This window comes from Amphibalanus amphitrite, unplaced genomic scaffold (genome assembly GCF_019059575.1).
Source record: "Amphibalanus amphitrite isolate SeventyFive unplaced genomic scaffold, NRLGWU_Aamphi_draft 000295F_arrow, whole genome shotgun sequence".
NCBI classification, from domain to species: domain Eukaryota; kingdom Metazoa; phylum Arthropoda; class Thecostraca; order Balanomorpha; family Balanidae; genus Amphibalanus; species Amphibalanus amphitrite.
In genome coordinates, this window is record NW_024881790.1 from 261380 (window position 1) to 273536 (window position 12157).

General features: G+C 47.8%; 1 protein-coding gene across 1 annotated transcript; it reads right to left on the reverse strand.

Moving 5' to 3' along the window:
* Positions 1 to 10191: 10191 nt before the first annotated feature.
* On the reverse strand, positions 10192 to 11403 carry LOC122387706 (MFS-type transporter clz9-like). The gene has a single exon (XM_043378115.1). It carries the CDS (start codon positions 11401 to 11403, stop codon positions 10192 to 10194), a length of 1212 nt encoding a protein of 403 aa, XP_043234050.1.
* Positions 11404 to 12157: the final 754 nt, after the last annotated feature.

Below are 12157 nucleotides of genomic sequence, written 5' to 3' on the forward strand. Positions count from 1 at the left end.
TAACTTTTTTGAAGGTGGGAGGGTCCCTTTAAAAAACTTTGACAACGAAGGCCGACACAAGGCACCGCTCCCCAAGAGGATTCGCCAGTAAATACAATTAATTTGTTTTTGCAATATCTCAGCCGTTTCTGGGCCGATTTAGCTGAAACTTGGACTGTCGGTGGTAGTGTAGAGTAGGGTAAGGTAAGGTAAGGTAGGGTAGGGTAGGGTAAGGTAAGGTAGGGTAGGGTAGGGTAGGGTAGGGCAGGGTAGGGTAGGGCAGGGTAGGGTAGTGTAGGGGTAGGGGTAGGGTAGGGTAGGGTAGGGTAAGGGTAGGGTAGGGTAGGGTAAGGGTAGGGTAGGGGTAGGGGTAGGGTAGGGTAGGGTAGGGTATGGTAGGGTAGTAGGGTAGGGTAGGGTAGGGTAGTGTATGAGTAGGGTAGGGTAAGGTAGGGTAGGGTAGGGTAGTGTAGGGGTTGGGTAGGGTAGTAGGGTAGGGTATGGTAGGGTAGTAGGGTAGGGTAGGGTAGGGTAGGGGGTAGGATAGGGTAGGGGTAGGGTAGGGGTAGGGTAGGGGTAGGGTTGAGTTCAAAAAGGGCCCAACATACAAAACACTTGAACACCCCGCAACTATCACCATCCCTTACAGTTCAATTAGAAACAGCTACCCAAATCTACCCAAATAATACAGCTAAAAATACAAGTCAATCACCCAAACTAATGCACCCGTAACATAACATAAATCAAAACATACAGTTATCGCGTAAACCTGTACCTCTAGTCTATATTATAAATCCTAAAAAGTCCGCCGCCCACGCCGCCGTCGGGGTTACTCCCTAAAAGGCTTATTACGGCGCCGTCGATTGACGCAGGATGGTGAAATTTTTACCAGTCGTGGGTCACGTAAAAAAACAGGTCGTATCAAATTTTGGGCACGATGCGGCCGAGGGTGCGCCCGTGGCGCGTGCTCATGTGCGCCATAGGGTTAGCATTAGAATCGGCAAAGACAGGCTATTGCTCGGGAACGGTGAGGGCTACGGGGGTGAAATTTTCACGCCAAGTCGGTCGCGTGCACTCATTTGTCGTATTAAATTTACGACGGTGTGGGTTCAGCGGTGTGCACGTGGTGGGGCCGCGACCGGCGCCGAGCAGAGGGCACGTGCTTTAGGCTCAGTTGTTCGCTTAAAAACCTGAGTGAAAAGCATATCGGCAGGTCGTTGACCTTTGACAATGAATACCGACGCTGGGCACCGCTCGCCAAGAGGATTCGCCAGTAAATACAATTAATTTATTTTTGCAAAATCTCAGCCGTTTCTGGGCCGATTTAGCTGAAACTTGGACTGTCGGTGGTAGTGTAAGGTAGGGTAGGGTAGGGTAGGGTAGGACAGGGTAGGGTACGGTAGGTTAGGGGTAGGGGTAGGGGTAGGGGTAGGGTAGGGTAGGGTAGGGTAGGATAGGGTTAGGGTAGGGTAGGGTAGGTTTGTGTAGGGTAGGGTAGGTTTGTGTAGGAGTAGGGTAGGGTAGGGTAGTGTAGGGGTAGGGGTAGGGTAGGGTAGTGTAGGGTAGGGTAGGGTAGGGGTACGGGTATAGGTAGGGTGGGGTAGGGTAGGGTAGGGTAGGGGTAGGGTAGGGTAGGGTAGTGTAAGGGTAGGGTAGGGTAGGGTAGGGTATGGTAGGGTATGGCCTAGGGTAGGGTAGGGTAGGGTAGTGTAGGGTAGTGTAGGGGTAGGGTACGGTAGGGTAGGGTAAGGGTAGGGTAGGGTAGGGTAGTGTAAGGGTAGGGTAGGGTAGGGTATTGTACGGTAGGGTAGGGGTAGGGGTAGGGTAGGGTAGGGTAGTGTAAGGGTAGGGTAGGGTATGGTATGTTAGGGTAGGGTAGGGTATGGTAGGGTAGGGTAGGGTAGGGTAGGGTAGTGTAGAGGTAGAGGTAGGGGTAGGGTAGGGTAGGGTAGGGTAGGGTAGGGTAGGGTAGGGTGGGGTAGGGTTGAATTGAGTAACATCCTAACTTAAGGGCTCGAACAACTCGCATGCATCACCATCATACTTTACAGTTCAATTAAAAGCAGTTACCCAGTTCTTCACAAATAATACCAATAAAAATGCAAGCTTCTACACCCAAACTAATGCACCCGTTAATCATACATATCAAAACATACAGTTATCGCGTAAACCTGTACCTCTAGTTATGTTTAAATATCTTTAGTCCGCGCCCCGATCGTGCTGCTGGATTCCCTCGCCCTGCTGGGAAGGAGTGTTTCAACAAGCGCACCCTCTAGCTTGGCTCATGGGCGATACGCGGTAGGCGCGGCGTTAAAAAAGCGTCAATAAAAATAACGACGGAATTATTTAAGACATTGTTCACCTTTTTATTACATACTATCTTCACAACAATGCTCCACACCCATACGTAAATGTTGGTTACAGCACAGTACCATATTAACCCGCGCCCCGTAGGGCTACCGGCGGACCCTACCACCCGTAGGGGGGGGGGGGGGGCGTTTCGGCCCCCCCCCTAAGATCTCGGAAAGTTACCGTCCGATTTTCAAAATTTAAACGGCGTTCGATAGACCCACCCGGGAACTACCTTGTGACCAAATTTCATTGACCTAGGTCAAACCGATGACGTCACAGGTCAGATCAAAGGTCAGATTTTCACCGTTCACAGGCATTTCAAGAAATGTGTTGTGAAATCGAGTAAATTGGTAATTTATTGATAACCATCGATGGTACATTGTTCGTCAAACACATACTTTGCTATCTGAGGTCACTGATACCAGGTCAGGTCACAGCGAGGTCAGGTCACCGGGGGTCACAATATGAAAGTGTCGTGTGATACATGTTTTATGGTCCATTTTACATGACAAATGCGATTATGTGGGTTAGGCAGCCTTTGGGGCCAGCCTAGGTCACGTTTTGGTGAAGGTCAGGTCAAGGTCAGGTCAAATTAGGTCAAATTTCAAAGTTGATATTTTTGCATAAAATGGGTATCGATTCGATGCAGCTCGTCACGGGGAGTCTAATGGTGGTCTTTGTTTTGCTCTACGAGGTCTAGAATTGCCAAAAATTGAGTTTGAAAATTTGACGTCATCATTTTTGAACAGTTTTTTTCGCTATAACTTGGCCAAAAAACGAGGTATCGATCTGAAATTTGGTATGTAGATAGAAGACGGTAGGTACTATCACATATATTCCGGTTTTTTCGAAACTCAAAAAACTTTTTTGGATTTTTTGGCTAATATATCCAAAAAAATGCTTTTTTGATTTTTGGGGGCCAAAACTCCAAAATTTCAAAAATCCGAGATAGCAGTTTTGTAACCCTGTTAATTCTACACCTTTTATGTCTTGATCATTTTTCTGTATCTTCAAAGCTGTAGGCGTGACAGGTCTTCTCGCGAAGGTCTTTTTTCGGTCGAAAATGACAGAACATGACGTCACTCTGACGTCATTTGTGGCCAACCTATCATAGCCTCTGGAAAATTTTTTGGTCACAATGTGTAAAATTGATGTCCGGAGGGGTCCTGAAAGTTTGGTGGCGATATCTCCAGCAGTTTAGGAGATATCGACCGAAAAGGACAGGGGGGGGCCGTTTCGCCCCCCCCCCCTACGGGGCGCGGGTTAACCCGCGCCGGGCCGGGGGGTGTTTGAACACCCCCCATGCGGTTTTTTTCGCAGATATCTCAAAACTTTTTGGCACACCTGTTAATGCATATTTTCCGCACATGTTGTGAACATTTCAGACCCAGGGCTTTCAAGGTCAGATCACCAGGTCACGTCAAGTGACCTCACCTCAGAAAATGTTTCAATCCTCGTCAGAGCTACAGCGGCAGAACGATCGCCTTGAAACATTCAGTGATTGATAAGAGTAACAGGATGTATAAAACGTATATCTCGGAATATTGATATCGGTGACCTAAGGTCAGGTTTATTTTGCGACCTCTTCATTATAACTCAACGAGAGAAAATTGAAATGCGCCTCTTGTGGACGAATGGTATTCAAAACCCTCTCAAACATCGATTCATGGGTAAACATGACACAATGAATCGGAAAAATGCACCTGTGAACCCTCTGTGTGCCCATGAGGTCATCTCAGGTCACGAACGGTCACCAGCAGTTTTTTGGCTATAACTTTTGATAGAGACGTGCAAGAACATGAAAACACGTTAGATGTATTCAGCTTGACGATACCTACGGATCGACCGACATGCAACATGACCCTTTCCGGTCAGGTCATGACCTTGACCTGAGGTCAAATTTTCAAAATGACCTTTCAAGACCAGCGAGAAGTTCATTCGACACGTCTCGACGAGAGGAACACGATGCTGGCAAAAGTAATGTCGTGGCTTGCTTGAATCAAAAGTTATTACTGAAAAACTGTTTTAGGTGAAAACGGTTGTTTTTAGGTACAGTTTTTGCTCTCTGGAGGCTAAACCGTTGACCTGAAGTCAAATCTGAGAAAAATTCTCAGAAAGGTCTGTGTAAAAGGACTATCGAATGCGCTTTTTCGCGGCGCTGTAGCTCTATTGCTTCCCGAGTTGGCAGTTTCCAAGATTGCTGAAATGGCCTACATTTGACCTTTTATGACCTCTGGCGACCTGACCTTTGACCTGACCCGAAAAATGACCGAAGTGTTTCCGTCATTATTTTTGACGTTCTTTTGAATGCCGCTTACCGCGTGTCGCTACGTGGCCCAGGAGCCGAGTTAGACGGAGGTGTTCAGACACCAATCAATGTTACATCCCGCACCAGCGCACACTGGGCCGATCGCCAGGTCTATCACGACATGGGTAAAAAAATCGAACTTTGTGGATGTGCAATGAAACCTATACCAATTTGTTCAAAAATGATCATACTACATTGCTGTGGTCTTTGTTTTCCAACACAATTGCTATTTCATGGCGAAAACTCCAGTGGCGGCGCTTGGGTTAAAATTCAGGTGAGGCACTCGTATATGGACTTATAACTTAATTAGTAGGTACAACAACACCCGCAGAATATCTATATTACTATTTGAGGAGGGTGCGTCTGTCCGTTACCGAGGTCCCGACATGGTGATGCTTTGCGTGGACTACAGGCCAGACCGTTGCACCTAGCCCGGTGAAATTTGCACAACTTATAGATCAAAGATAAGCGACGTGCCTTTGAGGGGTCTCAGCTCGATCGGGTCGTTAGTGAGCGCGTGGCGCGTGCTCAAAAAGTGCAAATTCGCGTCATAGACTATACATGTATAAATCGGCTTGCAAAATCGGGCGAAAATGGCTAAATTTGCCCGACACGGGTCCGATCCCCGTGCAATATCTCGGTAACCGTGGGCCGGATCGGCACGGGGAAAACAGCATCATGTAGATAATTGAACAGGTTATCGAATGATATGCAGTACAGGGGATGGCACGTGCCACGTGCACCCGTGAGGGTGCTTTGGTTGAAAAAAATGCGGTTTTTGACGGATTTTGGAATTGATTTTATTTTTAGGTGACCATTAAACGGAGCGAGTTGGAACAGCGCCTATTGGCAAGAGAAATGTACCGCCTCTCATGGAAAAATTGTGGAAAGCTGATTGATCCAAATCAAGGTGGTACAAATCACGGGAGAAAATGGTGTTTGTCAATTTTGTGCCACTTTATTAATCACACGGGTTTTGCTCCATGATCTGATATCTCTGGCAATTAAAAATGGCACCGTTGGAAAAAGCATTCAATTCTGTCCAATATTCACTCATCATTTTTGCATGATGAGCAACAGTATTCTTAAAAATGTAAATGTTCCAAACCATTACATTGTCATTTTTAGCGAAATTCATCGATGGCCCTCAAAGGACTTTACGCCAGTTTTCAAATCATTCTTGAAAGCATGATAATACGACACGGGCACCTCGATGCGATGTATCTTTTTTGTTTTATTACAAAATACTTGGCCTTCAAAAAGGAATCGAACGAAATGGATACCAACCAAATCGATACAGACCAACCCAATACCCACGGGTCAACAATAACCCTTCTTCGCGTTGCGGAGCACGCGGGTAACCCTAGTATTCCTACTACTTTTGTATAGTAATAAAATATACATGACACTTGGCCCACTTTACGTGACGATATGTCTTGCAATGGTTGGGGCATTGTGCAATGTGCATTGCTTACCGATGGAATTACTGATTGTCGTAACCGCGCCAAAAACGTACTCGATCTAAGTGAGCTGCCGATGTGCCATATCAAAAACGCCTAGGTTTTTAGTCTTTAGGCTGTGAGGCACTGTTTCACAGCCCAAGTTTTTCCAACGGAGGTCGCTGCTCCCTTTGGGAGCAGCGACCATTTTTTAAGAAAAAAGTACATTTTTTAAGAAAAAAAAGTACATTTTTTTTCATTAACATTTTTTAAGAAAAAAAGTAAGGCATAATAAGACAAATCCCTGAACTATTTAATATAGAATTATTTTTCATTTCTAGCACGGTAAGACCTTACCAAAAATACTGAACATAATCTACAGTTTCATATTTAAAATCACAATAAATCGATCTTGGCTATTTTCGGCAAGGCTGTGTCTCACTTGATTCTCCCATACAAAAGCATTAGGCCACCAAATTGGCAACTATTATGTAGCATGGTAAACATCCAAGGTAGCAACATTGCTGTGCCGATTCATGGAAGCTATATGGCCTAAGCCATGAATGAAATTAAGGAAGCAACACCCAATAAAAGCTTTTTTACCCAAAAGCTGGTGAGGCACTGCCTCAAGTGCCTTAATGGAAGAACCGCCACTGGAAAACTCAGCTTAAACATGAACTTCGGAATCGTTTGGACCGAACTCGTCCCCCGCTCTCTTCGACAGCGTATCTTTGATCCACGAAAACAATCACAATTTGAGGAGGAATTCCACATTTATATACATCGAACGATAGCTCCGGGTCTGCAGAACACACATAACCACATGAAAATGGCGAACTCGTACTTGGTTATGATGTACTTGTACCACAAAGATTTAAAGACGAAAATATAATTTCACATAATTGATGTCACACACAAATAGACTATTAACCCGCGCACCGACGGGGGGGGGGGGCGGATATCCGCCCCCCCCCCCCTGAGGTTTTTCGCGAATAGCGGGAAAACCGCGGCGCGTAGCGCCGCGAAATTTGGTATGACTATTCCCTTATCAATTTTACACATGGTGTGCAAGTTTGAACCTCCTACCTTTCAAGGTCAGGTCACCAGGTCACTTTGAATGACCCAACCTCAAGTCCCTTTTTTGTAACTTTGTCACCGTGCCAGAGCTACAGTAGATGTCGGAGGCCTTTGAAAGTCGCAGGATGTTATTAGGTCATTAGTAGCTACAATTTGTTTATCTCGGAATTTTGATATCGGTGACCTAAGGTCAGGTCAATTTCGCGACCTCCCCATTATAAGTCAATGGGGGAAAAATCAACTCCCTGTTTTTACCACTAAAACGGGTCGGAATGGCCCCATATACCATACATGACTTCATATACGATCAACCTTCACTACCTTGAGGTCTGTTTTGCTGTTGGGCAGCTGTGAGGTCATGTGACGTCATCAAAGGTCACCAAAGGTTTTTGGCCAATAACTCCGTACAGGAACAAGATACAGACGCGTGGATGGTCTCATTGTGTTCAGCTCGTCAAGACGCATCGAATGATATACATGATGACCTCGAGGTCACGTGACCTGAGGTCAACCTTTGACCTTGACCTTTCGAGGTCAACATATATGTCATTCGATGCGGATTGACGAGAGGATCACGATGCTGCCCTTAGTTTGTTCCTATCTTGACTAATTCGAAAGTTATTCGAGAAAAACTCTCTCCATATTATGCGCCGCCATTTTGACTTTTTCGACCCCTGTGACGTCATCTTTGACCTGACCTGAAAATGACCTTTGTAAAAATTGTAGATCTTGACCGTGCGTATCCGATGCCGTTTGCCGCTTGTCGCTATCCTGCTTCGTTCTCGAGATCTCAGGGGTGGGGGCGGTCATCCGCCCCCCCCCCCGTCGGTACTAAGTTGGCGCAGACCCCCGTCGGTGCGCGGGTTAAAAAAAGTACCGCAAAGTACCGCTTCGAAAATCTCGCTACATGTCAATGAGTCATTGCACTACAAGATCCAACAGTCATTTCTTGCGACTTTTTGCGACTTTGGATGTAGCAGCCAAACATCAATCCGCGCCGGACCGATGCTCGGGCTCGGCGTCAAACGCGCCGGGCCGGGAAGTGTTGATTGAACACTCCCCTTCTAACTCGGCTCCTTGGCCACATAGCGACACGTAGTAAGTGGCATTCGAAAGAGCGCCCAAAATTCCAGATAGAGTAATCAGTCATTCTTTATTCTTTATTTCAATTCAACACCAACGGGCAGCATACCCAGTAACAGGTGCAGTCATTTCATAAAACTCAGACTAGGTAAAAAAAACTCATTTCTAGGTCAGGTCAAAGGTCACGTCACCAGAGGTCATCAAAGGTAAAATGTTGCATATAACAACATTTCTCGAAAGACCGGCCCTTACCTCGGGGACCAATAGAGCTACATCGTCACGGAAAAGTGCATTCCATTGCTCTTTTAGCGGTCTTTCTGAAATAAGCCCTCAGATTTGGCTTAATTCACCCTCGCCCCTAGTGGTGTTTTTCCAGCCGCGAACGCATAGAAGGGGTCCGTTGGACCCCCTGCCGTTTTATTTATGTTATTTATTTATTCAAGTGATCACCAACAGGGCGGACCCCCACTGACAGGCGAAGTCAAACTAACACTATACATGATAAACAATGACATACGGGCAAACAATGCAGAGTAAACAGTAGGTAAATATTACGATAAATATAGCTAAAAATATAATGCACAAAAAATAAAAAAATCTGTGAGTTAAGATGAATCTAAAAAAACGGAGCTTGTAAAAAGGCTCTATGACTTTAAAAAGATGATATATACTTCAAAACATGAGATTTAAAAGTCCCAGTGGCATCGGTAAAAAAAATCTGCGTTTCGCCCCTGGTCGAGCTAGAGCTTCGCGGAAAAGACGAGCGTGTTGCCCGTGACAAGAGGAAGCTGATGATACCCATTTGTAAGGTCCTAGGTCATCGGTTGATCTTCCAGGTCAGGTCAATGACCCAAAAGTCGGGAAAATCGGGACCTGTTAGAACGTCGTAAAGGGTGGCTGCTATGTTTTTTTTTTTTGGGGGGGGGGTGCTGATCACGAATTCATATAATGTTATTTATGATCATAGATGATGTCTTCATGCATTTAGGCCAGGTCGGGTAGGTCAGGTCAGGTCAACCAGTAAGGATGTTGCCGGGTATTTGTAGAAGGTGGCAACCGCCTCTGACAGCTTCGTAACATGTTACAAAGGCACCAAAGCTACATAGTAAATGTTGAAATGGTTGCTAGTTAGATTCGAATTTAGCTCCAAAAACTAGCCTAGAAACATGTAAAACTCGAAAAATTGAACCAAGGTCATCAAAGGTCAATGACCTTACCTGACCTTCCGGTGACCTTGACACCCACCCTAATGCATGGGAGCAACATAATACTCCATGCTTGAACGCTTTAAACCACGAAAAGACTGCAAACTTGCGGCTAATGCGAGCCGACATACGCTGAATCGCGATTCCGGCCAAACATGGTCTCGAAAGTAGGTCACAGGTCAAAGTTACATGGGGTGTCATATCACGGAAATTTTGGCGGCCGTAATTGCCCTTCGTATCAGGCCCGGAGTCGGAGTCGAAGTCGGAGTCGGTCAGGAGCCCGGAGTCGGAGTCGGAGTAGGAGTTGAGACAGCGTTACCACAACTCCGAAACCCTGTTTTTTGATCGCCCATTTGGTGTAATGCTACCAACTGTTACTGGCTACCCCCTGGCTACAGTAGCTACCTATAGTACCCACAGTGCTGATACTACAATACCTGCCGGAATGGGTCCGCTAGAATGACGACTGGGCCGCCCGGCCGTCTCAAGCCGTCTCCGTCTGTCCGGCCGGCGCCTGCTCGTGCTATCTGCTGGGAATCTCCGGAAAGGCCGTGGTATCACCTGGCCTGGACGACCCGGCCAACACGTGTGCACCGCCGACTGATCGCATCGATCGCGACACGGCCGACCGGCGAAAGGGACAGGACAACAAATTACAGTCCCAGGGGCAGTCACAACTGGCCGAGCCGCCGCCGTCCTCCCGGCTGGCCGAGCCGCCGCCGTCCTCCCGGCCAGTCGAGGCGCCGTCCTACCCGCTGGTGGAGGCGCCGGCCGCCTGACTTTCAGGACATGACACGTCCGTCACCTCGGATGGGGTGTAATCCTCCTCTGCAAAGACATCCCTGTCCGTGGGATATACATATGCCGCATTTCCTGAAGGCGTTGATAGCTGTAGATGGTGCCGCAGCCCTGAGGTATGCCTGACAGAATAGGCGCGCCACCTGGTAGAGAGTGACCACTCGGCCTGGATTTTGCCGGAGGAACTTCTCGATAGCCTGAGTGTACAAGCTGTAGAAGTAGAGCTGTAGCTGTAGAAGCTGTAGAAGGTGCTGAGCGGTTTCATGAAGCCCACGTCCAGCGGCTGCAGCCGATGGCTTGTATGCGGCGGGATGACCACGATGGTGACGTGGTTGTCCCTCGCGAGCTCAATTAGGTCCAGATTTCTGGTGTGCGTGAGCGTGAGATGGCCATTCAGTATGAGAAGAACTGGTTCTTCCGCACTGGGTTTGGCATGTCGTAGAAAGTGTTGGAACCAGCGCGTGAAGATGTCCGTCTGCATCCACCCCGACCGGTGATACACGAAAACCGTCCCGGGCGGTGCTCCTTCTTCCAGATTCTGGTTCTCTTTTGTTCTCGGGAGTATCATCATCGGCGGCACGAAGTTTCCGACAGCCGACATACACACTACCGCCGTGGTCAGCTCGCCTCTCTCAGCAGACGTCACGCTGCCGACCTGTTTCTTCCCCCTCCGGGCAAAAATCCTGTTTGGCTTGCTCTGGACGGTTGTTATGCCGGTTTCGTCCACATTGTAAACGGCATGCGGACCCTTGACATTCTTACTGACCTTCTCCAGAATGTCAAAGAACTTCGACACCATTTGTTTGTTGAACCCTTTCGCGCGTGCCGCCGATGTCGCCTCAGGGGTTCTGAGAGCCAGATCCTTGTGTCGGGAAAGGAAACCCTGCAGCCAGTCCATCCCCGCGATGCCGTTCTTCAAGCCATGTGGAAATTTATTTATTTCGGCGTACTGGAAGGCGAGGCTGCGAACGTCCTTCGGAGTCAGGCCGAAGAACATCTTCTCCATCTTCAAGATGTGCTCCTTCAGCCGGATTTCCTGAGCTGGAGTGAAGACTTGCTTCCTTGGCCCGAGCGCGACCTTCACGTTGCATTTCCCCCAAACTCTGCGCTGCAGCGAACTGCGGGGGACGCCGTACACTCTGGCTGCCTGGAGCGTCGTCATGCCATGTTCTATGTACAGCCACCGTGGCCGCGCTCATCGACTCCCGCGACCATAAGGTCAGGTCAGGTCATCGACCTTTGATGACCTCGGTTCACTTTTTCGAGTTTTACATGTTTCTAGGCCACTTTTTGGAGCTGAATTCGAATTAAGCAACCATATGAGCATTTACGAAGTAGTTTTTGCACATTCGTAACCTGTTACGAAGCTGTCAGAGGCGGTTGCCACCTACTACGAATACCCTTACTGGTTGACCTGACCTGACCTGACCCGACCTGGCCTAAATGCATGAAGATACCACCTGTGATCAAAACTAACATGATATTCATGATCAGCACCCTGAAAAACCACATAGCAGCCACGCTTTACGACTTTCTAACAGGTCCCGATTTTCCCGACTTTTGGGTCATTGACCTGACCTGGAAGGTCAACCGATGACCTAGGACCTTAAAATTGGGTAGCATCGGCTTCCTCTCGTCACGGGCAACACGCTCGTTTTTACCGCAAAGCTCTAGCTCGATCAGGGGCGAAACGGCAAGGGGGTCCAACGGAACCCCCCCCTTATACGTTCGCGGCTGGAAAAAAAACACCAATACGGGCGAGGGTAAACATCAACACTTTGGTGTGTGTGTGTGGGGGGGGGGCGGGTCCAACGTGGTGGATACTGACCATTGGAACGGTGGGTAGGTACGGCTCTAGCGAGATTAAGCGGTAGGTTTTACACTTTCACATTTCCGGTTATATCTCAGAATCTAAT